The sequence below is a fragment of the Epinephelus lanceolatus genome, chromosome 22 (assembly GCF_041903045.1).
Source record: "Epinephelus lanceolatus isolate andai-2023 chromosome 22, ASM4190304v1, whole genome shotgun sequence".
Lineage (NCBI taxonomy): Eukaryota > Metazoa > Chordata > Actinopteri > Perciformes > Serranidae > Epinephelus > Epinephelus lanceolatus.
The window spans coordinates 28,559,495-28,585,688 of record NC_135755.1 but is presented as its reverse complement, the minus strand read 5'-3'; the positions used below and the strand labels follow the sequence as shown (position 1 = coordinate 28,585,688).

At 39.5% G+C, this 26,194-nt stretch overlaps 4 protein-coding genes across 5 annotated transcripts in view; 1 reads left to right on the top strand and 3 right to left on the bottom strand.

Annotated features, from left to right (window-relative positions):
• Window positions 1-10,807, top strand: part of LOC117246031 (up-regulator of cell proliferation-like) — a 40,484-nt gene extending 29,677 nt beyond the window's left edge. For both annotated transcript variants that reach the window (XM_033609675.2, XM_078163759.1), the window contains exon 5: window positions 2,568-10,807. In XM_033609675.2, the coding sequence (XP_033465566.2) occupies window positions 2,568-7,246 (4,679 nt within the window). In that variant the 3' untranslated portion in view covers window positions 7,247-10,807. The remainder of the gene's footprint in view (window positions 1-2,567) is intronic.
• Window positions 10,808-12,489: 1,682 nt separating this feature from the next.
• Window positions 12,490-14,856, bottom strand: LOC117246382 (endonuclease domain-containing 1 protein). Its single transcript, XM_033610242.2, has 2 exons — window positions 14,389-14,856; window positions 12,490-13,211 (listed from the first exon to the last, which is right to left on the bottom strand). The coding sequence occupies exons 1-2, from the start codon at window positions 14,713-14,715 to the stop codon at window positions 12,630-12,632; spliced, it is 909 nt and encodes a 302-aa protein (XP_033466133.2). The 5' UTR covers window positions 14,716-14,856; the 3' UTR covers window positions 12,490-12,629.
• Window positions 14,857-15,896: 1,040 nt separating this feature from the next.
• LOC117246383 (endonuclease domain-containing 1 protein-like) lies at window positions 15,897-17,487 on the bottom strand. The gene is made up of 2 exons (XM_033610243.2): window positions 17,100-17,487; window positions 15,897-16,947 (listed from the first exon to the last, which is right to left on the bottom strand). The coding sequence occupies exons 1-2, from the start codon at window positions 17,388-17,390 to the stop codon at window positions 16,357-16,359; spliced, it is 882 nt and encodes a 293-aa protein (XP_033466134.2). The 5' UTR covers window positions 17,391-17,487; the 3' UTR covers window positions 15,897-16,356.
• Window positions 17,488-21,551: 4,064 nt separating this feature from the next.
• LOC117246384 (endonuclease domain-containing 1 protein) lies at window positions 21,552-24,646 on the bottom strand. The gene is made up of 2 exons (XM_033610244.2): window positions 24,353-24,646; window positions 21,552-22,412 (listed from the first exon to the last, which is right to left on the bottom strand). Exons 1-2 carry the CDS (start codon window positions 24,644-24,646, stop codon window positions 21,792-21,794), a joined length of 915 nt encoding a protein of 304 aa, XP_033466135.1. The 3' UTR covers window positions 21,552-21,791.
• Between the last annotated feature and the right edge of the window lie 1,548 nt (window positions 24,647-26,194).

Below are 26,194 nucleotides of genomic sequence, written 5' to 3'. Positions count from 1 at the left end.
GTCATGTCATATTGGCATACCTTAGCTTTTGCTGAAACGACGCCCCTGGCTGAGTAATGGACCAGTGTCTAGATTCATGGAGGTAAATGCTGTGCTGTGTAATAGTCAGGAAGGAGAAACACAGACCCAGGTATGATTATATCAACCTTACATTCAAAACATTGTAAAAAATAAAATAAAATGAAGTTTACAACTTGGCAGCCGGCATCTCTATGAAAAGAAAATACATTTTCTTGAGCCCATCAACATCAACATTTCAACTCAATTGGGATATCAAAGTGCAATAAAGTTCAACTTCAGTTCAGAGTTCAGTTCAGGTTCTTTCAGTCAAGTTGTATAGTTTTGTCAGATGGATCCTTTAAGTTTAGTCAAAGAGTTTATTGAAGTTCCTGTAAGTGTCTATTGTTCTTCTGGGTTATTCAAAGTTCCAGTCAGTGTCTTTTGATCTTCTGGGTGCACCCTATTTGTAATAAGTCTACATCATGGATCGTGTCGTGTCAGATCCTACAACACTGGTGAACTTGTGCAAGGAAGAAGGAAGAAGGAATGGATGAGTTCCCTCTCTGCTGAATGAAGCAATCAGATTTCCCAGTTGCTTGCCATCCCCCTTGGTTCCAGTTTCCAGAATCCAAGAAAGTTTCCAGTGGTATCAAAAACCTAGCCTGCATTACAATATAAAACCCTTATTGTTTACAGTCATAACATTTCAATCACTTATGGCCCTGTGTCAGATTAATTCTATTTTCTCAGAAAAAGTTATTACTATATGACATAGTCCTGTAATAGCAATAGCTTCAACTCACATCACTTCATGTAATGTTTTTAATCCATATTAAATGAATTATGAATTGTTTTTAGCTTTTTAACCATGAAATTATGATTACTGAATCTTTTAACCATTAATTGTGATTACAAATCTTAAACGATGAATTCTTATATGATTGTTTTTAAATCATGAACTGAAATACAATTCAAAATGAATTCTCTTACACTTTAAAATCTGTATTGAGTTTATAGATTTTATCTTCACGTTTTAACATTTTCTCACACTCTTCATGAACACTGTTTATAACCAACCTTGTTTAATAGGATAACAATGATATTAAATTTATTCAAAAATACCAAATTAATTACAAAATAAACAATACAGCTATGGTTCACACTAATTTTGGGACTTGCTTCTTCCCTCCTAAAGTATTGCATTACTGCGTGATTTGGCCAATAACAATTAAATAATCTTGACAGGCAAATAAATCAATCACATAACTTACAACAATACAGTTTGGTGAACCAGCAAGTAATATGAGAATAAAATAATGAATAAATCTTAAATTAAATTATTTTTTAATAAAATAGGAAACTCTGGGCCGAATTCACAAAGAATGAACTGCGGCCGCTGATAGCACCTTGAATTGCACTTCACTTGCACCCGCAGTTTGCTCCGTCTTAACGTCCTATCCACAAAGGATATTGCGCTAATGATATACCAGTGCAAACATGCCCGCAAAGTTTGGCAGCTGAATGCAGTTTGCCCCTGATTTGCCCCTGATTGCAATAAGCCACACATGGCAAAGTATAAATGCTGGCTTTGTGCCAAGAACACCGTGGCAGAACAATGGCAGACTTTGTTTGGCAAAGTACTGAATACTGTAAACCCTCATGTAGTGATGTCTGCTGGTGAGTCAGTCTAACAGTGTCGGATGGGTTGAGGCTGTGGATTTGACCAAGTTTGACCACTTTATCACTATTCCCTCTCACTTGTAGCTGTTTTTTCATTATCTTTTGAATTTAATATGAATTATGGAACCGTTTTTGTTCACGTTTGTTTCCCCCGTTTCGTAAAATAAATTATTGAAAGTTGCTTTTGAAGTGCGTGACAGAAGTGGGTTTTGAGAACAACCGCAGACTGTCACCTGTTCAACGCATCAATATCTTTGGATGTCATTAAAGTAATAATGATTATAATATTAATGTCAAAATATTATTTACAGATTGATTTAACAGACGATCACTGCTGCCACGATCACTGGAAAGTCTGGGTGAGAGGCTTCCACAGAGGAGCGCCCAGTTTGCGCCAGCTTTCTAAAGATGTTATTTACTTCACTCAAACTGCGTGTGGCTATTAGCGCTGGTGTTAGTGAATTACACGTTGTTTATCAATGAGGCTCATTTGCATAGAAAGGGGCAATTTTTGTGCCATATGCATATTACGTCATTTAAATACGTGCAAATAACACCGGAGCACCGAGACGCAATCTACTTGGCAGCGCAGTTAGTGGAGCATTTCACCCTCTGCACGTGCTTTGTGAATTAGATGGTATCTGTTTGCTCCATTTTTACCGGTTTAGCGGCCGCAAAAGCCACGCAATCCTTTTGTGAATTTGGCCCTCTGTTTCTACTTGGTTACATGGACGTTTGTAGGTTCCTTCAGTTCAAACACAAAAATTGTGCAAAATTGTGCACTGTGCTACCATTTCGGCATGCATGCAAGCGTAAATTAACTTTTGATCCATGTTTGTCACTTATCACTCATGATTGGTTTAAAATAAACATCTTTATGTCCACAGAGACACAACTGGAGAAGTTATTAGAAGATCTGGGGCTGGAGCAGCACTACACAGAGAAGCTATCCCTGAGCACAGTACTACAGATTGATGAGAAGACCATTACTGATGAACCTGCCAAGTGCCATTCAGATCTTCCATGGTATTTTCTGAAGAAACTGATGATGGTTAATGTGACAGCTAGGAATGTGAAATGTACATCTGCATGTGGGTCAAACTGTGATGATCCATCAGGGAATACAGAGTTAGATCTTGATGATCTATTCGACAGCAAACATTCAGATGACATGTTAAACCCCCTTGACATAATCACTGCTCTCTTTCTGTGTTCTGATGCTTTTGTACAACAGGAAATGGCACTCAAAATGTCTCTGTGTCAGGTTTCTGTGCCTCTGTTGCTTCCCAATTGTGACACAAAGCAGTGCACACTCATGCTTTGGGCCATGAGAGAAATCGTTAAAAGGTACAGACCTCAATCACTTTCAGAGTCCAAAGGCTTCATTGAACAAAGAATTGTTCTCTCTGAACTTCCAATGATATCTTTTGTGAGACTGGGTGAGTGCTCCCTGTCCAAGTCAGAGATCCTCAATAAGCTTCTGAGCAATTCTCAGCAGTACCATGATACATTTGTTCACTGTAACATGGAGTGTGGTGACAGTCCAAGGAGAATATCCAATGGACTGGTTGAAATGACTTGGTACCTTCCTTGTGGGAACAAAAACATGGATATTTTCAGTGAGCCAGTAGCTGTAGCTAACCTTCGTGGGGATATTGCCTCGTTTGAAACACAATTTTCTTTTTTGTGTCAGACATCAGCAGCAGTTTTTGTGTTCTTTGACAATTTGGACTCTGAGTGTGAGCTGCTCACCAACCAACACCACAAGGCACAGATCTTTTTGGTAGGTAACCATCAATTCAATCACTCCAGTAAAGATGCTCTTAAAAAGGTAACAACCAAGTTGTGCTTGATGAAAAGTAACTTACTTTTAAAGACTAAGCAGATGAATGATGCAGACTTTGTCAAAAATTTGAGAAAAACAGTCAACAATGTAGTTGAGAACTCAAAGATGAAGATGCGAATTGAGCAGATGGCTGATATTGCTCATGAACTGGGAATCTGGGTTGATGAAGACTCTTCAGAGTGCCAGAGTGCCAAGAAAAATGCAGATGCTCTGAGTGAAGAAATTCAAGACATCTTTAAATACAAAGACACTCAGCTACCCTTGCAAGGCCAAATATGGAAGGAACTGACTCGCTTAGAGAAGGAACAATTTCGGCTTCGAGATGTTGGGTCCCAGAACATAGAAAACTACAAAAGTGACCTTGAGATACAGAAAACAGAACTTAGGGATAAACAGAACTCTTGTGACATGTCAAATGCAATGACATGTTTTATCAACGCAATAACAAGACCAGGGATAGAGAGGTGCTATTTCCTGAAATGGATGCGAATGAACCTCGATAACATATCTCGAGGAAAACTGTCCGGCCTCCGAGAGCAGTACAAAGAAAAATGCAAAAATTCTGAGAACAAAGAGGAGATCAAAGAAATTGACAGACAACTCTGCAACAGCTCACTGGGGACTGAACACTTCTTCCGTGAAATGGGTCAGATCTATGAGGCTTCACTGTCTCTTCCAGAAACACACCCATCACGTAAACAGTTTCAACATCTGCCCAAACTATGTGCAGAATTGTTACTTGATGGATTTCCCCTTGAGCTTGTAGATGGAGATGCCTCCAACATACCTCTCAGATGGGTGAGTGACGTCCTCTCTCAGCTCAATGGCTTGGTGTCTCCTAAGAACAAGATACTGGTGGTCACAGTTCTTGGAGTTCAGAGCACAGGAAAGTCTACTCTCCTCAACACCATGTTTGGAGTGCAGTTTGCAGTCGGCAGTGGTCGATGCACTCGAGGTGCCTTTATGTTGCTCATCAGAATCAATGAAGATGTTCAAAAAGTCCTCAATTGTGACTTCATGGTGATCATTGACACTGAGGGCTTAAAGTCACCAGAGCTTGCACAACTGGATAATAGCCATGAGCACGACAATGAGCTTGCAACACTTGTTGTGGGGCTGAGTGATATCACCATCATCAATATCGCAATGGAGAATTCAACTGAAATGAAAGACATCCTACAAATAGTTGTGCATGCTTTTCTCAGGATGAAAGAGGTGGGCAAAGAGCCCAAATGTCAGTTTGTCCACCAGAATGTGTCGGATGTTTCAGCTCATGAGAAGAACTTACGAGACAGGAAACTGCTCTTGCAACAGTTAAATGAGATGACCCAGGCAGCAGCCAAAATGGAAAAGAAAGAGGAGAACATGAGCTTCACTGATGTGATGGAGTACAGTCCAGACACTGGGAACTGGTACATTCCTGGACTCTGGAATGGAAACCCACCAATGGCACCAGTCAATGCAGGGTACAGCGAAGCTGTATATGAGCTCAAGAAAAATGTCATCCAAATTTTGGGACGTTGTGAGTCATCAGCTAATAATATCTGGAAGTTTACAGAGTGGATGAAAAACCTGTGGAATGCAGTAAAGCATGAAAACTTCATCTTCAGCTTCAGAAACAGCCTGGTGGCTGATGCATACATGAGGCTGTGCACAGAATTCAACAAATGGGAATGGGAATTCAAAAAAGAAATGTACACATGGGTTACAAATGCTGAGACAAGAATTTCCAATTTTGGCATGTGTGTGGAATCTGAGATACCTGACATGACAGATTTTCTCACTCGTTTGAAAAGTGAAGTGTGCACAGTGCTGACGAAATGGGAGACAAAGCTTCTTGACAATTTGACACAGTACTTCAAGCAAACAGAGGGTCACGTCTATCTAGTTGAAGGATACAGAGAAGACTTTGCAAACAGTGCAAAGACCCTTCGACGAGAAATGGAGAGCTCTGTGTTTAATCAACTCACAGCAACAGCTGACATCAGACAGGGAATGACAGAACTTAATAGAATCAAAGAAAACCACACAAAAGAATTAGAGGGCAGAGTGTGTGCACTGATTGAACAATGTCGGAAGAAAAATGTGGAGATGACAGATGAAGAGCTCGACAAAGAATTTGATAAGATGTGGAACAAAACAGAGAAGGAACTAAACTTCTCAGAAATCAATGTCAAGGACATATACACCAGTGTGTCTTACCACCTGAGAACAAATCTATCACACAAGGGAAGTCATTCATGTGAATTGTTAAGTGAAAAGAGGCTGGAAGATTGTGGACTTGTGCCTTTTAAATATACAGCTGAAGGATTCTACAACCGATTTAAAGAGAAAATGAGCAATATTTTCCTCAATCCAGGTCACACTAAGGCTGTACAACAAATTGCTGACAGTATCATAGCAGATTGCACACACTTTGTCAGTGCAATACTGGAAAGAAAAAGCAATTACCATGACACTTACATCCAGGAGATTTTAAAGAAGATTGATGAGAGGCTGCAAAACAATAAGGAAGTGAAGCCCGACACTGCGTTTGAAGTTTCTCTGAAACAGCACATCTGTGGAGATGCAGCCAGACAGTTTCAGATCATGCATGAAGATTTCATATATGAGAATGATCCCTACAGGTGTCTGAATGAAAACAAAGAAAGGTTTCGCACTGATTTTAAAGACTTGTTCCATGAACGAGACCAGTGCCAGAAGAAGGCAGAAGAATTCACAAACCGCTGCCTGAAGCCTGCAGTCGAAGACTTTGTCAAGCGTTCCTTGGGTCCTGATATCATTGGTGAAATGATGACAAGCCAGCAGTTCAGCACACGAATGTTCTTCCAGTATACAATTTTACTGGATTTGCTCACAAAGAATGACTTTGATGAATATTTAGACTATATTCTCTCATATGAGCCTTATGCAAGGAAACAGATTGTCGACCAAATAGTAAAACGCTTCTCAAAAGGGTCTACCATGTTTGAGCTTGAGGATAAACATGTTCAGTCAAGCATCAGGAACATAACTAATGCTATCAACAGAGCTAAAACAAAAAAGAATGGCAGCTTGAAGACATTTGTTGAAGATATCTGTCAGGAACTTGGTGATAAACTGGTCATTCCTCAGGATGCTCTTGGTGCTTTCATGATCCTGATTAATGCCGACCCGGAGCAGTTTGCTTACTGGCTCACAAAGTGTGTGAATGAGATGGCACCACCTCTTCGAGAAAAGTTTAAAAACACAAGCATCGACAATAAACTATTAAATGTTCATGTGAAGCCTCACGAGGAGCTTTTCACTAAACTGATTGGATGTGGTAAACACTGTCCATTCTGCACAGCGCCTTGTGAGGCAGAAGGAAAAGAACACACTGAGCACTGGTCATCACTACATCGGCCACAGGGTCTGGGTGAATTCAGTTGGTACTGGGGAAATGAACTTATCACTGACATATGCTCTTCCTTGGTGAACAGTAGGAAACGTTTCTGCTGCAGTGTTACTAAAGGTAAATGGCACCGTTACAAGCACTACAAAGAAATTTTCCCAGACTGGAAAATTGCTCCAGATGCAAGCCTTCAGGCATCAGACTACTGGAGATATGTGATGACAAAGTTCAACGAAGAATTTGCCAAAGAATACAAAGCAAATCCTGCTGATATTCCTAAAGCTTGGAGAAATATCACATGTGAGCAGGCAGAAAAGAGTCTCAAAGAGTCATTTAACATCAAGTGAGAGACTACTTACATTGCCCTCACTTGCTTTAAGTGCACACAGGTATGTGTTCTCCTTACTTGTTTTATATGACATAGACGGGAATCACAAATAGTTTAGGGGTAAGATGACAAGGTTGAAGATATTGTCAGTACACTGGTATTTTACCACAGCAGCTTGTAACACGAACACTGGAGAAAAACATTGCATTTAGTGCTCACCTTTACCTGAGATTGCGATTTTTGTGTTTAATAAAAACACTCTGCTTCAACTCTGTTTTATGTTGATGAGGACACTTAAAAATACTTTATGAAATTTTGAGTCAGTGAACATGTTAGGCAGCACATGTTAGAAACACACAAAATGTTTTTGAGTTAAATCAGAATTTATGATGTTTTTGTGACAGATGAATGTTGTACTGTAAATGAAATGACACAGAGTTAATCAAATACGATATGATATGTTATCTTTTAGTGAAAGTTTTTGTTTCTGTGCAGTCTTTATGTGGTATTGTCATAACAAGACAGAATATTTTACCTGATTAAGTATGGTATGTGATTGTTCATGCAAAGTTAGATTCTCTGAAGTATTGTATTTGTGCAGTATCTGCTGCAAAATATTTACATTTCCAATGTATTAAAAGATTATTCAATCTAAATGTCAGTATTAAGGTTTTCATGGCAAAGTTTTTTTCTTATCTAACCGAGTAAACTATGTTATTTTCTCAACTCAAAATTTTACATGCCTTACCAAGATTTTTATACTTATTTCAATCAGTACCTATTGGAAAGCCAGAGCAGTATTTTCAGGAATGGGATAAAGTCATCTCCAGATTTGTTTGGGCAGGGAAGAAACCTAGAGTAAAATTTAAAAGTTTGCAATTAGCAAAGGAGAGGGGAGGGTTAGCCCTCCCATGTTTAAAGGACTATTATAGAGCAGCTCAAATTCGACCACTAATCGGTAGGTGTAAACCCAGCTATAGCTCAAGATGGAAAGAAATAGAAACTTCAATGGGCAGAGGAATACCAATCAATATGTTAGTCGGAGATCCTTCATTAGCAGCCAACCATCTTACAGATCCCAATAATCCCTGGATAACGAGTGCTTTAAAAACATGGAATAGTATAATAAGCAGGCACCAATTGGAAGGCAGGGTTGAAATTTTTAAATGGTTTGCTTACGACCCAGTCTTTAGACTGGGCACATATGATACCAGATTCAATGCTGGACAGAAAATGGGCTTACTGCGTATTGTACACTTCTAAATCAGGGTAAGGTTTCAAGCTTCCAGGACCTAAAAGACAACTTCAAGCTTCAAAATCCGGACCATTTCAGATATCTACAAATCAGAGATTTTTTGGAAAGAAATTTCTAAAGGATAACTAAATTCAAATGGGACATGAAATACTTGACATTTTTCAAAAGGCCTATAGAGATGCCAAATATGAAAAAATAATATCAAAATTATATGTAGCTTTACAAAATCTTAAAGTAGACGACACTTTGGCTGTCAAAGCAAGATGGGAAGCAGAGGGCAATATTACAATAACACAGGAAGAATGCAACAGGATCTGTAAATAGCAATGGCGAACAACATGTTCTCTCTTCTGGAGAGAATTTAGTTGGAAGAACATGTCTCGATTCTTCTCTACTCCAGCGCAAAAGACTGGCTATTCCAATCAGACATCAGATCATGGGGCAATGTAGTAGCTAACCACTTTCATATTTTCTGGAATTGCCCCTCTGTAGCTCCATTTTGGAGAGCTGTCTACGGTGTCCTGGAAGCAGCCTTTAAGAAGAAGGTCAAACTCAATTTCAAAACCATGTACCTTGGTGATCTAGAAGAGCTTCGCTGGGGAAAGCCAGATAACTATCTGATTCGAGTGTTATTGGTTGCTTTTAAAAAAACCTTGACTAAAAAGTGGCTGAAAACGGAAGCTTCAATTCAATTTTTATTTATAAAGCCCAATATCACAAATCACAATTTGCCTCACAGGGCTTTACAGCATATCCCTCTGTCCTTAGGACCCTCACAGTGGATAAGGAAAAATTCCCCAAAAAAACCTTTAATGGGGAAAAAAATGGTAGAAACCTCAGGAAGAGCAACTGAGTAGGGATCCCTCTTCCAGGACGACAGATGTGCAATAGATGTCGTACAGAACAGATCAACATGATAAATTAACAGTAATCCGTATGACACAGTGAGACAGAAAGAGAGAGAGACAGAGAGAGAGAGAGACAGAGAGAGAGAGATGCAGGACAGACGGTAATAACAGTAGCTTACAACAACATTAATGAAAGTAATAATATTATAATTATAGTTCTGGCTACTGTGGTACAATATGTTGAAAGTATATATTAATATCTGATAGTATACATATGTGACAATAATCATATGTGTATAATAACAGTAGAAGTATGACTAATGATAACAGCAGCAGCAGGAGGCATCTGGCAGGACCACGGCAGCAGCACAACCACACACGTCACGCTGTCCAGGCACCGCTGCAATAAGTGCCAACTATTAATGAGTGGATTGATATAGTTTATAACATATACACAATGGAAAGAATTACATTCAAACTAAGAAATCAAGTATATCTTTGAAGAATATTGGTTCAAATGACTTGCTCATGTGTCAACTATAAGGCCTGACTTTGTATATCTATGCAAAGACTGTTTGTGAATATGTAAATTGAATTCCATTTTGCTGTTCGTTCCCCCCACCCCTCTCTCTCCTGACTGTAGACTTGAGAATGTAAAATGTAATTCTAAGAAACAAAAGATATAAGTGCACACGAACGTTGAAGTACAATGCCAGATATACAAAACACAGACCCTCCAGATCCTCCCCAGGATGTTTGTTCTTATGTTGTTTAGTTTATTGTTTTATCCCCCTCCTTGTTGGAGTGTGTCTCTTTTCATTTGTATGATTAGGCCTACCTTAAATGAAAACTCAATAAAAAGTAAATGACCAAAAAAAAAAAAAAATTACATGTCTTTCAGTTAAGTCCTAATAGTACATTTTTACGTGTATGTGATCTTTTCATCTAAATTTAGAATGTTTGTGTTTGTTTCTGTGAAGTATCTGATGCCACATATTTGCATTTTAACCAATTATAAGATCATTCAGTCTATATTTGGTATTGTCAACATGTAGTCCACTGTATGCATGACTGTATTTACATGCAAGTTTATTTTAAGTATATCAAGTATATGTAATCTTTTTTTCACTCTGAATTCAGAATCTCTGTTTATTTGTTTTTGTTTCAGTTAAGTATCTGATTCTACATCTCTAGAAATAGCATTGATTTTATTGTCAACATTTATACATGACAGAGACTTTGTTTTAAGCATGTGGTCTTTCTTTAACTCTGAATTGAAAATGTAATGCAATATATTGCAATCTGAAGGAATTTAAAAGACCAGTCATTCTATAGTCAATTTGGTATTGTCATCATGAATACATTATTTACTTATGTTAACTGTTTCAATAAAGAGACAAAATGGCAGACTGGTTATATTCTTTAATGTTTCAACTCATGTCTTGGGCTTCTGAATTCAATAAAGAATGGAACAAGATTGAGGGTGCGTTTAGGCGCAGAGCGAGTACTGCCACTAAAATTCACCGTGTTTTCTGTCTGAACACATGCTAAGAACTTGCAGCCATGCTTGCAGCTCTGGGAGGCTGTCCTCAGGCATGGTGGTGCTTTTGTCAGCATGCTAACATACTCACAATGAATACGTTTATATGCACACTAATATTCCACTATTACAATATTCTGAATTTGATGAGGTTCATGTAAACAGCACGCTTTGTTCTTTTTCCAGTCTTTTTCTGAATTTAGCATTTTTCAATGAAGACGTGGGATGTGCCGGTATTATTCGGATTTTAATAGCATTATTTGGATATATAAACAGCCCATTTGGAATATGCATCTCAATTGGGGTTTTTACCACAGTTTGCGACAAACGGCCTCTTACCTGTTTGTGGTTAGCTTTTTGTGTTATATTGGAGACGTACACAAACCAACTTGCCAGCAGTTTGCAAGGCTGCATGCCCAAATGTAAAGCCAACATTTCTGGTTGTAAGGAGAAACACACCTACTTTTAAAGATCATGAAAGACTTGGGTATCAACAAGTTTTTGGATATGCGCAAATATCGTAACACTAACCTTTTCAATAAGGTGGTTAAAGGAAAGAAAGAGGGAGGCTGTGTTCACACGGTCCAACAAGTCTGCCACAGGTAAGAATTTTTATTTTTATTTTTTTTTGAAAATCCTATTTTGATGCAGAGTAGCAAAATGATGATTAAGCTGCTCCAGCTGTTTCACTGTTCTATATGCACAGCATGTAAGCAGGAGTATCAGTAAACTACTCACTTTAATTAGCTATGTAAACAGCTTAGTGGGAATATTGGGTTTTTTTTGGAATAAGAGCAAAAAAATGAATATTTTGTGCATGAAAACGTTTCCACTGACAGTGCTGCTACAACATGTTGATGCAGCACCATCGCTACGTACACCTTTGTGTCAGGCATCAGGCGCCGGAGATCAATCACAACTACAAGAGGCACCATTAGACCATTATAGGCAATATGATATACATAATTGCTCGAAACAATAAAGGTATTATGCGTCAGCTTCATTAAAAGATGCAGATTGTGTCTTCCTGTCTGCTTATGCCATGCAGCGCTCTCTCACTCTCCCTTGTTGACCAAAATTTCACTTCCCTGTCTTATTCTGTGGATTGCTGCAAGGGAGTCCATTTGGAACCAAAGGCCATACTTTCTATAAAATTAAAGATGACTTATTCACTTTTGGATAGTAAGTTGCCAAAATACACAAATTTGACATTAAATCAAAAAATGTAGAGTAGTTTAAAGTATAATGAAACCGTGGATTTCATATTGTCTAATATATGCAGGTAGAACTAAAATGTGGAAAGTTTGTGGAAATGTGAGTTTTTGAGATGCTTCTAACTATGAGTACCTTGAAAGTCATGCTATGATTGACTATATATTCCTCTTGGATAAATACTGTGGCAGTGTTTTAAAAGAATGGTTTGATGTTCAGTCTGGTTTGCCGTGTTTTGATCGAGACAGTGTATATAAAAACAACTATTTGCCTAATTTTTTAATGTAGGTGTGTTGCTGTGTTAAGAGTTCAGAACAAGTATGTCAAATATAAGTAAATGCTTGTTTGCAGCTGTTAAAAAGAAAACCCAGGCTCCAATCAATACCCCATTTTATTGCTTACAGGGTATAATATGATTTGACAAAACAACTTAGTTTCAGATAGGCTATATTTTAACTTCAAGAACCCCAAACCTTTTCACAGTGGTAAAGTAAATTTCTAACACAGGTTTAACTTGAATTATAACAGAGATCACACCTGTTTTATCTCAGTTATCTGGCACACAGTCATTATAGAATATCTGGAAGTTCTTATCAACATCCATCCTCCCTTTGAGAAACTTCTCCAGGTTCTTGAGAGGAACTTCCACCATGTGGTTGTTGACACGATCGTTCAGCCCATAAGCTGCAAACACAGGGAACTTGTAGCGCACAAAGTATGGAGCATTTTGGTCAAACTCGGTGCAGCAGTAGGCCGACCACATGTACTCCGGTACAGCCACCCGGTCCAGGTTGTTGCGACGGATTGTGTGCCCGGAGGTGGTGACCCCGGTGACAACGAAGGCTTTGCCGCGGCAGTAGTTGTTGAGACGTTTGCGAATGAGGTCCTGGTGTTCTGTCCAGGGACCAATGTTGAACTCCCTGAACTGGGGTACCACATTGGTCAAGCTGTAGGTGGAGGCTTTGTCCATAGGGTCTGCCTGATGCTCGTCAGGGTTTAGCTGGCCACGTTCGTACTGAACCACATCAGCGTAGTCCTCCAGGACTGCCTGGGTGTCCTCAAAGTTCATATGCATGCTTGAAGATTGGGGGAAGGGCTCCATGTTACTGCTGCTCTTTTCTGAGGCCAGCTATGGGGGGAAAGCGAGAAGGAGAAGCACAATGTTGTTGAACATGTAGCTGACAGGTTTCTTACCTCTGAAAAGCTTAAAATAATTCATTCAATAATTCATTGTCATTCAGAGACTTTTTCACATTCAGACAATTTGCCACATTCATAAAAAACATTTGCAAATGACAAATTTGCATAACTACGTACCAGAGAATAAATGGTCAAGGCAGCACTATCTCATTGAAATGCCAGTCATAGCCAATAAAATAGCTTATCTCAGGCTTACTTTATTGCCAGCAGCAACAGTAACATAGTGGCCCAAGCGTACTACACCACTTGCTGGGTTGAATATATGAAGCAATTGTGTTTTTTATATTCTTGATAAATGTGTACAAATAGGTGTCGTATGATATTAGCTATGATATGGCACAATACAGAAGTCTTTGCACTCAAGTCCCAAGTCAAGTCCCAAGTCCTAAACTTTGAGTTTTGAGTCCTAAACAAGTCTTCACCAAAGGTACAGCCAAAAACAGCATCTTAAATTTCCAAAAATCATGAATGCTTTTAAAAATCTTTATTTGTTTGTTACAAGTGTGTTAGAAGTTTCTGCATCTCTGTCTGTAATTTTCAACCGGCATGTTTTGCATAGAGTTCAAAGCCTTTTTTGATTTTGTCAAGTAAAATCTAAAGTCATCAAATTTGTGACTCAAGTATTATCTAGTATACTGCAGTGATACTCAGTTTGGCCTGTGGGCCAACCCTAACCCAACCATTTTGTAATTCACAATAAATAAAAATGATTCACACTGGGATTTTTTGTACTTTCAATGTAAATAAGGTGCAAGACAATATAAAAAAGCATCAACATACTGTAGGGCTTGTTTATTTTATTTAAAAAGAAATGCCAGGGGAAGATCCTTCAGAACCCCTGACAGAGGTCCAAGGTAAGTCCCAAATGTCCTCAAATCCTAGAAATGTCCCTGTGTACACCTGACCTATGCAATGCTGCTGCAACCTGCCCCTTGCCTCCTGTCATGTTTTTAAAAGTGGCCCCCGGGCAAAGCAAGTTGAGTACCCCTGGTATACTGCATCTATATTCACAAACAATCTACAATGGATTTGGGTTGAAACTCAGACTTCAAGTAAATTCAGACTAACTTTAGGACTTGCAAAGACTTGCTTGAAAGAACACTTACCTGAGGCTCAAACATCCATGGGAAGTCCACCTTCTTCTCCCCATCTGACTTCTTGAATGTATAGGCAGAATAGACGGGGATATGTTTGTGGGGGTCATACAACGTGATGTACCGGGGTTTATCCTCGTACCTCTGGCAGATCTTCGTAAAAGAGTTGCTGAGGTACCCTCGAGGTGGAGTGCCCATGTACAGAGAGTCCTTACAGCGCTCCACATGGTTGAAGTCCCCCACCACTCCTGCCTGGGCCCCCTGGAGCAACACACAGGTCAGCATGGCGACGACAGCTGTCAGGGGTAAGGCACAGTTCTCTGATGTACGTGTCATCATGGAAGCTCTCTTTCCGTCAATCTTACGCCCTTTTAGACCTCTCTAAGTCTGCTCGTATGTGCCTTTCTCACCTGTAACACACCACTGCATGTACAGCCTCTGTCACAGCCACAGCCACCCTACTCATCATTTCCCTTCTTGAGTCATCTGTACTTTGAGCAAACTGGTCTCCCATTGTAAAATCCATATATCCTTTTCCATATATGCAAAGTTCCACAAGTGTTGTAGCAGTCATTTAAAAGCAGTGAATGTTATCTATCATGGAGAGCATTTTATTACTGTGAACAGCAGAGGAAAAATGACGCTGACTTGATACTCTAGTGCACAACTAGCTTTAGTAATTACATTTTGCATTCAGTTTAATTTTTTCATTTTTACTTTTTGTGTTGAGACGGAGGGTTACAGAGTGAGAGTGAAAGAGAATGTAAAAAATACAGGTCAGGGAGAAATGTGTTAAGTGTTAGAGAAGAAGATCAAATCGATCTCCTCTTCTTTTCTCCTCCAGTTTCATACAACAGTTCTTTTTATTTGAATGCAAAGCAGCCATCTGTTTCAGCTATGGCTTAGGGGAGTAAAAAACAAAACTATAGGATCTCAATTTCCAGACCATCCTCAGCCCTTTAAGTTCATTTTCTTCATTTCACTTCGTCTGAATATTTTTGATCTAGAGTAGGGCAGCTGTGACTCAGGAGGTACAGTGGGTCTTCCACTAAAAAGGAGATTGTTGGTTCAACCCCTGGCTCTTCCAGTCCGCATGTTGAAGAACCCTTGGGGAAGATGGTGAACGCAGCCACTGGGAGCTGTGTATGAATGTCCTACCTTATATGGTAGCCTTGGCTATCATAAATGTGTGTGAATGGGTAATTGTGACAAGTACTGTAAAAGCACTTTGAGTGGTCAGACGACAAGAAAGGCACTATAAAAGTGCGGGTCCTTTTACCATTAGGGTCTGTGTTAAATGTCTTGAGGTGAATTATAATGCTGGTGCTGTAATATAGTATGTGATTGTTTCATGTTGGGCACTAGGAGAAAGAAAAGGCAAAGGGCATAAAATCCATCACAAAAGAGGAAGTAGGCTTACAGTTTTCATGTAAATGTGCTTTTGTAGATGATAATAAGCAATATTTATATCACAGAAATGTTCTTGAATGTGTCAAAATAAAGCTTCAAACACATGTTGATTACAGTTTGCAATGGTTTATTACTGCAAATTAGAACAAGCAGGTCGATTTTGTTACATTTTTTCAATATCCAGTTATGTTTGAATGTAGTGTTCAAATTACAGTAAGAGCATCGCTAAAGAATGCAGTCTCTACGTGTTTACAAACTCCATTGTTGAGCTCTTTCAATAGACCTTTGTCACAGGAGACATTCTGACATTTGACAGCAGGATAAGCATAGATCTTGGTTTAGCTCTAACTGCTTCAATTTCAGGTTCTTTAAATTGTGCATGCTGGCTCACTGTCACACTGTCATGGCTTACCAGGACACTTGAACAGTGTCATTGTTAATGTTTCACCTGTGCTTTTCTTACCATGACAAGTCAAAATGTCTGCTGTGAAAAAGATTTATTGAAGGGGAAGAAACAGAATGAGATAGTAAAGGTGAAATGGCACATTGCTGCCTTTTGGCCAAATTTGACTATTCAATTTTACTGGATGCTGGTGGGACACAGTCATCCACAAAGATCTGAAAGTTGTGGTCTACAAAGGTTGTCTTCTTGAGGAACTCCTTCAGCTTCTGAACGCTGATTTCCACCACCTCGTTGTCCTCCTCATTTAAGCCATAGTAAGCAAAAGATGGGAACTTATAGCGCTCGTTATAAGGTGCATTGTGATCATAATCAACGCAGCAATAAGCGGACCACAAGTATGTGGGCACTGCTACGCGATTGATGTTTTCCCGGCGGATCATCTTCCCCGAGGTGGTTATGCCTGTGACGATGTACGCTGTTCCGCGGCAGTAGTTGTTAAGCCGTTTGCGGATGATGTGCTCCTGATCGTTCCAGACTCCGTTGTTGAAGTCGGGCACCACAGGCACGACATTGGTGAGGGTGTAGGTGGAGGCCTTGTCATCAGGTTCATCCTGGTGCTCATCTGGGTTGAGGGTGCCACGCTCATAAAGGATGGCATTTGTGTAATCATCCAGAACAGCTTGGGCGTCTTCAAAATTCATGTGCATGTAACCACTTGGGAACGGCTGCATCTCATCAGTATCAGAGGTTGTGGATAGCTGTGGAGGCAGACAGACAGATCCAGTGCAAATGAGAAAGATGAAGATCATAACATCTGCATATTTTTTTTTAATTTTGAGAAATGATAACATGCTGGTAAAGTTAAAAGACTTTCTTAGCAACTTATTCTCCATCCTTGATTTTTCTTTACCTGAGGTTCATACATCCATGGGACATCCACGCATTTCTCCCCATCTGAGCGTTTGAAAGTGTAAGCAGAGTACACAGGTATGTGGTCCACGGTGTTGTACAGCGTCACGTAGCGTGGCCTCTTGTTGTAACGCTGACAAATGAACTGGAGGGAGTGGTGCTCCAGCCCAGTCGGTGGTGTTCCCATGTAGAGGAATTCTCTGCACTCTGGTGACAGCTCTTTCTCCACTCTCCCTCTCACTACTGATGTTGCTATGTTGACAAGCAGGAAAGCCTGCGCCCAATGTGCCATTGTCAAGACAGCTTTAATGTTACTGTGATGAAAACAGTCAAATTCAAGTCAAGTATGTCTCTGTGAGCCGTTACAAATGACTGAATGTGTCTCTTTAGCTGCCCATGAAGCTCAGTGAAACAGCTAACACAGGTTTCACACTCTGCTGTCTGTAATCAGGACTCAAAATGCAAAACAATACGGTTGTCAGAGGCGGAGTGGGTGGGTGGCTTCTGGGGCTCCAGCCCCAAAGGTTTTCTCAAAAGCTTTAAAGATTTTCAAAATACTTTTAACTTTGTGTCATTCAGATAATAATATGTGCCCATGTTGTTAGTCCTACGATGCTATTCCCTAAAGAATTTTAATATAATTGAGTGAATGTTCTTCTGTTGGCCTGATATTCACTTAAGAGTATTGAACCATGAATTTCCTGTGTCTTGTGTTTTTTATATTCTTTGTTGGTGTTGGAATGCATCACTTGTCACAACTAGTTCAGTTGTATTGCTATGCAATGACAATAAAGGCTTTCTATTTTTAGTTTCTAGTTCTAGCTCTCCATGGCAATAACTGCCAGGATTTGTACAATAACTGCTGTGGACTGGGAAGTCTGCTGACTCTGGCACTTTATATTCATTGGCTATGGCACTTTATAGCTACCATTTTATATAATGTGCAATGTGTTTTTTGGCAGTGTGGTTAATGTTTTTAATATTGTATGCAAAGTGTCCTTTTTTCTTTTTTACTCTTATACACCAACGAGGAGTGGCACTCCAAATTTCATTGTATCCTGCAAATACAGTGACAATAACAGCTTTCTAATTTCTAATTTAAAGACAAATTTCACTGGCATTATAGGGGCTCCTTGATTTGCAGTTAGAGCAGCCAGAACTATTATGGCACGGGTTCAAATGTACCCAGCTGACCACCAACAGAGTTACTGTAGATATTTGTATTTGGTTGAATTTAGGTTGTAATGTCGGGTGACAAAAATTCAATATTAGGACGATGTTTAATGCCAATTTCAGTTTGATGGAGAATACTGACAACAGATGACACTGATATTTTGTTGATTTAAGTTGTGTTGTTACGTAACCAAAGCCAATATCTGCCAAACAACTCATGCCAACGTCATCTTGACGTAGAATAACATTTAGTTGTAAGCAGTGGTGGACAGTAACACAGTGCATTTACCTAAGTACTGCACTTACAGTTTTTGAATATCTGCACTTTACTTGAGTATTATTTTTTGGAATCTTATTACTTTGACTCCACTACATTTGAAAGACAAATATTATACTCCTGATTCCATTACATTTCTATGAAGGCTCTCATTACCTGTTACATTTGTGTTGAAGTCAGCAGATAATATTATTTTTTCTTTTCTAAAATGCAAAAGTCCATAAATGGTGATCATGCAGCTCTGTGTGTGGTTTGTTTGACAAAGTGGTGTTCCTGTACCTCTACCTCAAGTCAGTGCATGCAGTGGGCTGTTTTAGAGTCATTAGGTTCTGTAAATGTATTGCAACAATATGCAATGTGTTGCGTTTGAGGTGCTCCCTGGATTAGACAAGCAGCATGCTATGCTAAAACAGGGGGTGCAATGATATACAGATTTTAAGACTTATCTTTTCTTAAAAGGCTTGAAATATATTGCATATAGCTGCCATATTTGGGAAAAATCCCTCTGGGGGTAAAATGCCTCTTAGACCCCCTAGATTTGGCCTGAGACCCAAATGTTTACAACTTCTGGCTCCACCCCTGGCACTTCTTATACCTCAGCAGGTCCACCCACTATAGAAGCAGCTTCAGTAAGCAGCCACAAGCAAAGACATCAATGTTTGTCTCATTGGTGGGTATGACAAAGGTTAGCTCCTGCTTCTCAAGTTTTTCAAACCCACACACCGCTGCTGTCAACCAAACCTGAAATACACAAAACTTTATGTACACTTCTTGTCAAGTTCTAATGGCTTTCGAAAATTGCCATGTATATCACGCTGAATCACAAGTGGTGCACTAGACATTCAGACATTTTTTTAATTCCTGTATCTTGGATTTGAATGTATACTCATAAATGTTAAATAGCTTAAATGAAGCACTAGCATAAGCAGAAACAGAATATATTGACATCATCATGAACTATGTGGGAAAATGTTGTGTCAATATTTGAATCGACTTCAAATTTTAAAGAGAATATAGGAACATTTTATGCTTTATGAGTGCAACAACGGCAACTTGTTTTTGAGTTTCAAGGCATCAAAGATGGATCAGCAGTTAACTCACATGACACTGACATTGACACTGTGTCATCTATCATGTATTGACCCATAATCCAGCGATTACATATGCGTAGCCTCTGCAGAGGTCACTGAGCTGGAAGCAGATGTTTTGCAATATAGAGTGTGTTGAAAATCAGCATCCAGGGGTGCATTGTAAGAGTGTAGGCGAAGGTCTAGTCCACTGAGCTGGACTTATGCTGGTCAGGGTTCAGCCGGCTCCACATAACATTTGACTTAACTGCAACAGTGTATCCTACTCAAACAGTGAAGCCAATATGCAGCTGTTAAATTGCTCACAGGGGGATATAAACTTCCTCCCTGACAGTCGCTAACTTATCCAAATGCGTAAGTCCCTTTGGCCTGCTTTTGTTTTTTTAAACTTTTGGGTAACGAATTTGACATGAGCTCCTCCCTAAAAAGTACCATTTGCAATGTGTACTTATAAAGAAATCTGAAGAAATTGATCAGTGGACCATAATTTTACAGATTACTTATGAAAACAAAGACAGGGTTTTAAATGTGAGATGATTTCGCTACATATTAGGGCATGAGAGAAGATAACATGAAATTTAGTTTGGAACACTAGAGACTCCATAGACAGTGCACTCTTAACACATTATGCAAAGACAAAACAAAAGTTGTTTTTTTTTTTATTCATGTTTTTTACCAACATGTTATTGATCTAAAACATTGTCAGGAATTTTTTTTTTACAATTTCAATAAAGATAGACGACAAACATAACCATAGGCTGTTCTAAATTTTATTAATTCGTAATCCATTCCCAACCATGGACCCAAACATATCCAATGTCATGTATAGAGGTGAAGAGTATAGTGGACTACTGAGGGTAAGGAAAGATTATTTCTAACATGGTATATTTCATTTGGTGATAATCCTGTTAAATGCTAAATAACTCCTGCTTCAGGGTGAACCACAGAGTGTCAGAGGTACTCACTGGGTTCAAGAAATGGGATGAAAGATGAAAAAGATGAAGATGAATAAAAAATGTTTTCACAGCTGTGGTTCTGGCCTTTATGTGTAGCATGGTTTTGTGAGTTTTAGCACATTTTTCCAACCTGGTCTCACAGAAACACATGAAATGACCATGGCCTCTTAACACTGCATTACATGGTGGTGGCACGTAATGTGTTGAAATTACATGCTAGCATTCCCTGGTTCAACGACATCATGCAGAGGGCGGTGATTAATGTTATGACCCCATAAATCGTATAAAGAGCAAGAAAGTCTGTATAGGAAGAACATCAGTGTGGTGCATCAGTCAAACAAGCATAGGACTTTTACCTGAGAGACTGCTGTCTGTGTTTCATGTGAAACTGAAAGTCAACATAGACTGTGGGCTACGTCGCTTTACAACATTCTTACATCCATACTTTTTTTAAACTTAACATAGTTTTTTTCAGCCTTAACCCAGCTATGCTGCCCGTATGTAACACACACAGTCATGTTAACCAAAAACACAAACTTATATTGATATCTAAACCCAACTTTGCCGCCACCACATAATGCGGTGTTAAGAGGTCATGTTGATTTCATGTATGTCTGTGACATCACGTTGCCTTTTTCCACACACAGTATATACCTCACCTGTGTTAGAAATATTTCTCATAAACAGTGTTTTCTTATAAAGGTTGCTAAATATTAAAGTTTTCTTTGTTTAGCACTGCCTTACAGTATAGGCAATTTTAAGGCATAATCTGATATAACCTAAATTTCAAGTTTCTTGTCTTTGAAATACACATGACATGAATGTATGAATTAAAGTTGCATGGTGGGAAATGTCGGATCTGGAGTTCTTACAGGAGCTGTCTTGTAAATCCCTAAAAATGTGATACTATAGTGTGCAAATTAACGTGCAGTTAACGTGCAGTTACACCTTATGTCCTTTAGCAGTGCTTATTGGTCATCTGTGCTATGGCTCATTCTCCCATACAATTTAAAGAGACCATCTAACCTGCAAAATAAAGAGTTATGTAAGTCACAGAATGGTTAATTCTCTCCTTAATATAAGTCCAATTTATTTTGTTCCACATGAAACTCTTAAAGTGTATTTGAGTTAGTCCTGGTTATACATGCATTTCATCATAAGCTTTATTGTAAACTGCATATCCAGTTCAAGATGTCCGATCATACTGAAACACTGGTCAGGTCTCTCTTCTTCCTGAAGGTGTTTTCTGACACACAGCCCTTGTAGAAAATACTCAGGTTGCTGTCTATGTCTGTCTGACTCTTCAGGAAGCTCTCCAGAGTCTTCAGAGGGACTTCCACCACACTGTGGTCAGTCTGTTCATTCAGTGCATAGCCCCCATAACTAGGGAACATGAACCTCACCTCATACGGAGAGTTACGGTCAAACCGCGGGCAGCAGTAAGCCAGCCATAAGTGTTTTGGGATTGCCACACGGTCCCTGTGATCTCGCTGGATGGTCGCCCCAGAAACAGTCACCCCTGTCACCATGAAAGATTTGCCATGGCAGAAGTTGTTGAGGCGGCGGCGGATGATCTCCAAATATGGGTTCCATGAAGCATCCAAGAAGTGTGTGATTAATGGGACGACATTGGTCAGAGTATATGTGGAGGATTTGTCATCTGGCTCTGATTGGTGCAGGTCAGGATTCAGTGGACCACGTCTATATTCTACAGCGTCTGTGTAGTCCTCCAACACCGCCTGGGTGTCCTCAATCAGGGGGGGAGTGTCTTCAGTGAGGGGAAGTGCTCTCATGTTGCCACTGTCATCATCAGAAACCAACTGGAGGGAACAGAGAGGAAAGAAAAGTGGTGTTTATAATTTTGAAAGTGACTGTTTCACAAAGGCCAATACACTTGAGCCAATGCAAAAAAGCATATTTATTCTGACGAAAGATGGTTGATATTTGAACTCATCGCTTAAATAAATACACCCCTCTTGTCATGTGCTAGATTTACTGTCCCTCTCTCTCCAACTGCCTTTCTCTCTACACACCTATGGTCTTTCTCTTGTCCTGTGCAACAACATGGGCGCCCCCTGCTGCTGACTGGTGGGAATAGCGCTGTCTGGTTTGAGCTGAGCCACTTTATATATTTCCCTTTTGGAGTCATGGCTGTGTATGGACACTGGTAGGTTAGTTTTACTAACTGCTGAGACTATAAAAAGCCAAATAATGTTGTTAGTGCCTAAAAGACTAGTTCACCATTTTGGGAAATATGCTCATTCACATTCTTGCCAAGAGTTGGATGAGAAGATCTTGTGTTTGTATAGTCAATATTTATGTTTTGTAAGTGTAGGCTCTGGAGTGCATCAGGAAGATGGATGACATGACAGCTCCTGCGAAGTGAAGCCAACACATTTTGACTGCCCCCTTGTGGTTATTAGTGGATAGGACAGGGCCAAACTAAAAGATCAAAGCACAGGTCAAATATATTTTTCCCAAAGATGATTTCTGTCATTTTGGCATGGGTGCAGATCCCGGGGGGGGGGGGGGGGGGGGGGGGCAGGGGGACATGTCCCCCCCAAATTCTGAAAAACACAAATTGTCCCCCCAGTTCTAAATAGCTTAAATGATTGAAATTGAACAAATGTATACAGTAGTCCTATATACTGGGAGAAAAGGAAGATGATGAGGAGAAATGGGAATCCGCGAGAGGCGAGAGATGAGAACGTGAGTGGACATAACATGCCTGAGACCCTGAAACTAGAAGTAGCATTAACTAACAGCGAAGCAGTGAAAAGGAGGGTGATGGCTGGTTCTGTGTACTACTGGCTGTTTAAGAGAAATAAACAGTAAAGGTAAGCATATGATTCTCTTTGTAGTGCTTTTTGAATGACTTGGTGATGGTGATGAGCCTCTATGAAATTGTGAAATATGCTGGCAATCTCAAGCGCTCTGTGGGCATGATTTGCATGTGTGCAATTAAAAAAAAATCACAACTGATTGTGTCCCCCCCAAACTTGTCATCAGATCTGCACCCATGCATTTTGGGTAGTTCTTGTCATGCTGATGTATTTTCAAGTGTTCATTTTTCTGATTAGTTTGTTTTAAATTGTTATTTGATGCTATGAAAGGAGTGACAGCTATGTGTGCGAATCAGAGCGCTCACGATAAATGGCGCTGCTCAAAACTAGTCGGACGGCAGGAGCTTGACACCCCCGAGCTCGCCTCTGTGAAAACGCCATCTCCAAATGATGTCATCATTCCAAGATGGCAGCAGCCTTATCAGGGATATTTTGGCTTAATTTTTGTACAGTGGGATGAAGTGGAGATGTGTTCTTTATATGTGGTATTAGTGTAGGCTAGCTGTCTCTTTGCTAAGCTAAGCTAACCACCTGCTAGCGCTAGCTACGTACTTAGCTTACAGACATTATATCATGATATATCTCATGTCTTTTTATCTAAAACTGCAAAAACAAAAAAGCACATAAGCATTTTTATTAAATGTATGTTCCTATTCCTTTATCTAGGCCTATACCTATTCCTTTAAAAGAAGTGTGCTAAGGGACATTTTTGGGTGATTGACAGGTGGGTCAACCAGGTGGGAATTGCTGGTTGGTTTTTGGGTAGGAGCTCCAAACAGCCTTTTTCCTCTTTACCAAATTCTGCCCAGAGCAACTGGCAAAATGGCAGCAAGCCAACCTGAGTAAAAAAATGTCCTGTCCTCTAAAGCAGTTTGGTGATGTGAAGTGACAGATAAACTAACAACATTAGTCTCTACCTGTGGCTCATACATCCATGGTGTGTCCATCCTCCTCTTCCCATCAGACTTCTTAAAGATGTAGGCTGAGTAGAGGGGGAGGTGGCGTCTGCTGTCATACAACGTGGCATAGCGCAGCTTGTCTGCATACTTCTGGCAGATCCTCCTGGGACTGGTTCCCTTCATCCCCACAGGTGGTGTCTGCATGTAGAAAAAATGGCTGCAGTCTTTGAAGCTGTTCGACACACTGGCACTCACCTGGGGGGACGCCATCAGCAGGGAGTAAGATAGGACGCAGGTGCAAAACAGATGCATCGTCGCACAGCTGTAGTAGATGGGAAATAAAACACAACAGGGTCATTTCCTCATCATGTCCTGTTTGTCACACGCCACTGTGAATGAAGAAATTTCATGTGGTGATGAGTGAATGAATGCTCTGGTTAATGTGTCATCCTGTATTGGTGTTGCTGTCATAATAAAGTGTAATGTCAGTTGGACAGAGGCGCAGTATGCAAAGCAGTAGCAGCTCACAGTGGATCTATTGGCTGAACAGTTGATTTATCTGCTCCTATGATGTCTGTGCAGCCATGCATCTCTGCACAGGCTTCTGTCGGGCTGTGTGCATGTTCTAACTTATCTCATAAATCCACACTCATGTATGTACTGTACATTAGACCAAAGTTCCTCTGCTATACATACTGGTATGAGAGATGGTTCCTCTTGCAGCCACATTTGGGGGTCCTGTGCCAGAAAAATGTACGCCTCATATGCTTAATTTCCAGCATTATGGCGAATTTCTATGCACAAATTTGTGCTGTTTCTGCATCAAGTTATGGTGGAAATGTTCTTAATTTTTTCATGAAAGTGCTTTGTTTTTAAAGGTGGCGAGAAATGCACATGTTCCAAATATTGGGGGTCTGCATCCCCTCAGAATCTACACTTATGCCTGTACCTAACCTTTACAAGATAAGGATATGACTGATCCTAAAATGAAAATAAAATTTAGAACACTAATGACTTTAAAAAAGCTGTCAAATATGGCAAGTTATAAACATCAGCTGTTTTTATTCACCTTTAAAGCTCTTTTTTTTTTTTATCTTTCCCTTACTTACAGAGTATTTGTTTTAAAAGGGATGCTTTACACTTTATTGTGACAATCATATTAACACAAACAACATGAGGTGACTTGAAATTGGTAATACTCCATGCCATTTTAGTTGTTGTTGTTGCATTACAAATACTAAAATAATGATGGTTGTTCATACATATATATGTTTAAGATTTTACTGCTTAATTTGTGAGCCTTGAATAGTCAGGCTCCTGCCTTTATCTGTGATATATTAATTCCCAATGAGCCTGACTGCTGCCTGAGATCCTCCCACAAGGCTCAACTAGGTGACCTAGTGCTGTCCGGGCCCCTCAGCAGTGGAACAAACTCAGTGCGCTCTTTTCAGTCGCCTCTTAAAACTCACCTCAATTGTTTGGCTTTATCTGAACTGATGGTATTTATTGTTACTTTTTATACTATTGTATGATGTTCGTTGATGTACGTTTAGATGTATTATTGTAAAGCGCTTTGTAATTTTGTTTTGAAAGTTTCAACCCTATTGCTTTATAACACAATAAAACAGTTTTGAGCACATCAATTAGTTTTAAGTGGTTATTTATCCATCAGAAGTACAACTTTTGATCCAATGCACAAATAAAATGAGTGTTTGTTGTACTGTAGTGGTCATTTTAAGCAACTACAACTCCAAATCCATGAATGAGTGTATAGATATAATATAATCATTATAAATATTACTATTATTAGAGGTCTCAACACTGATATTAATAGTTGTGGTAGTTATACTATTAATTATA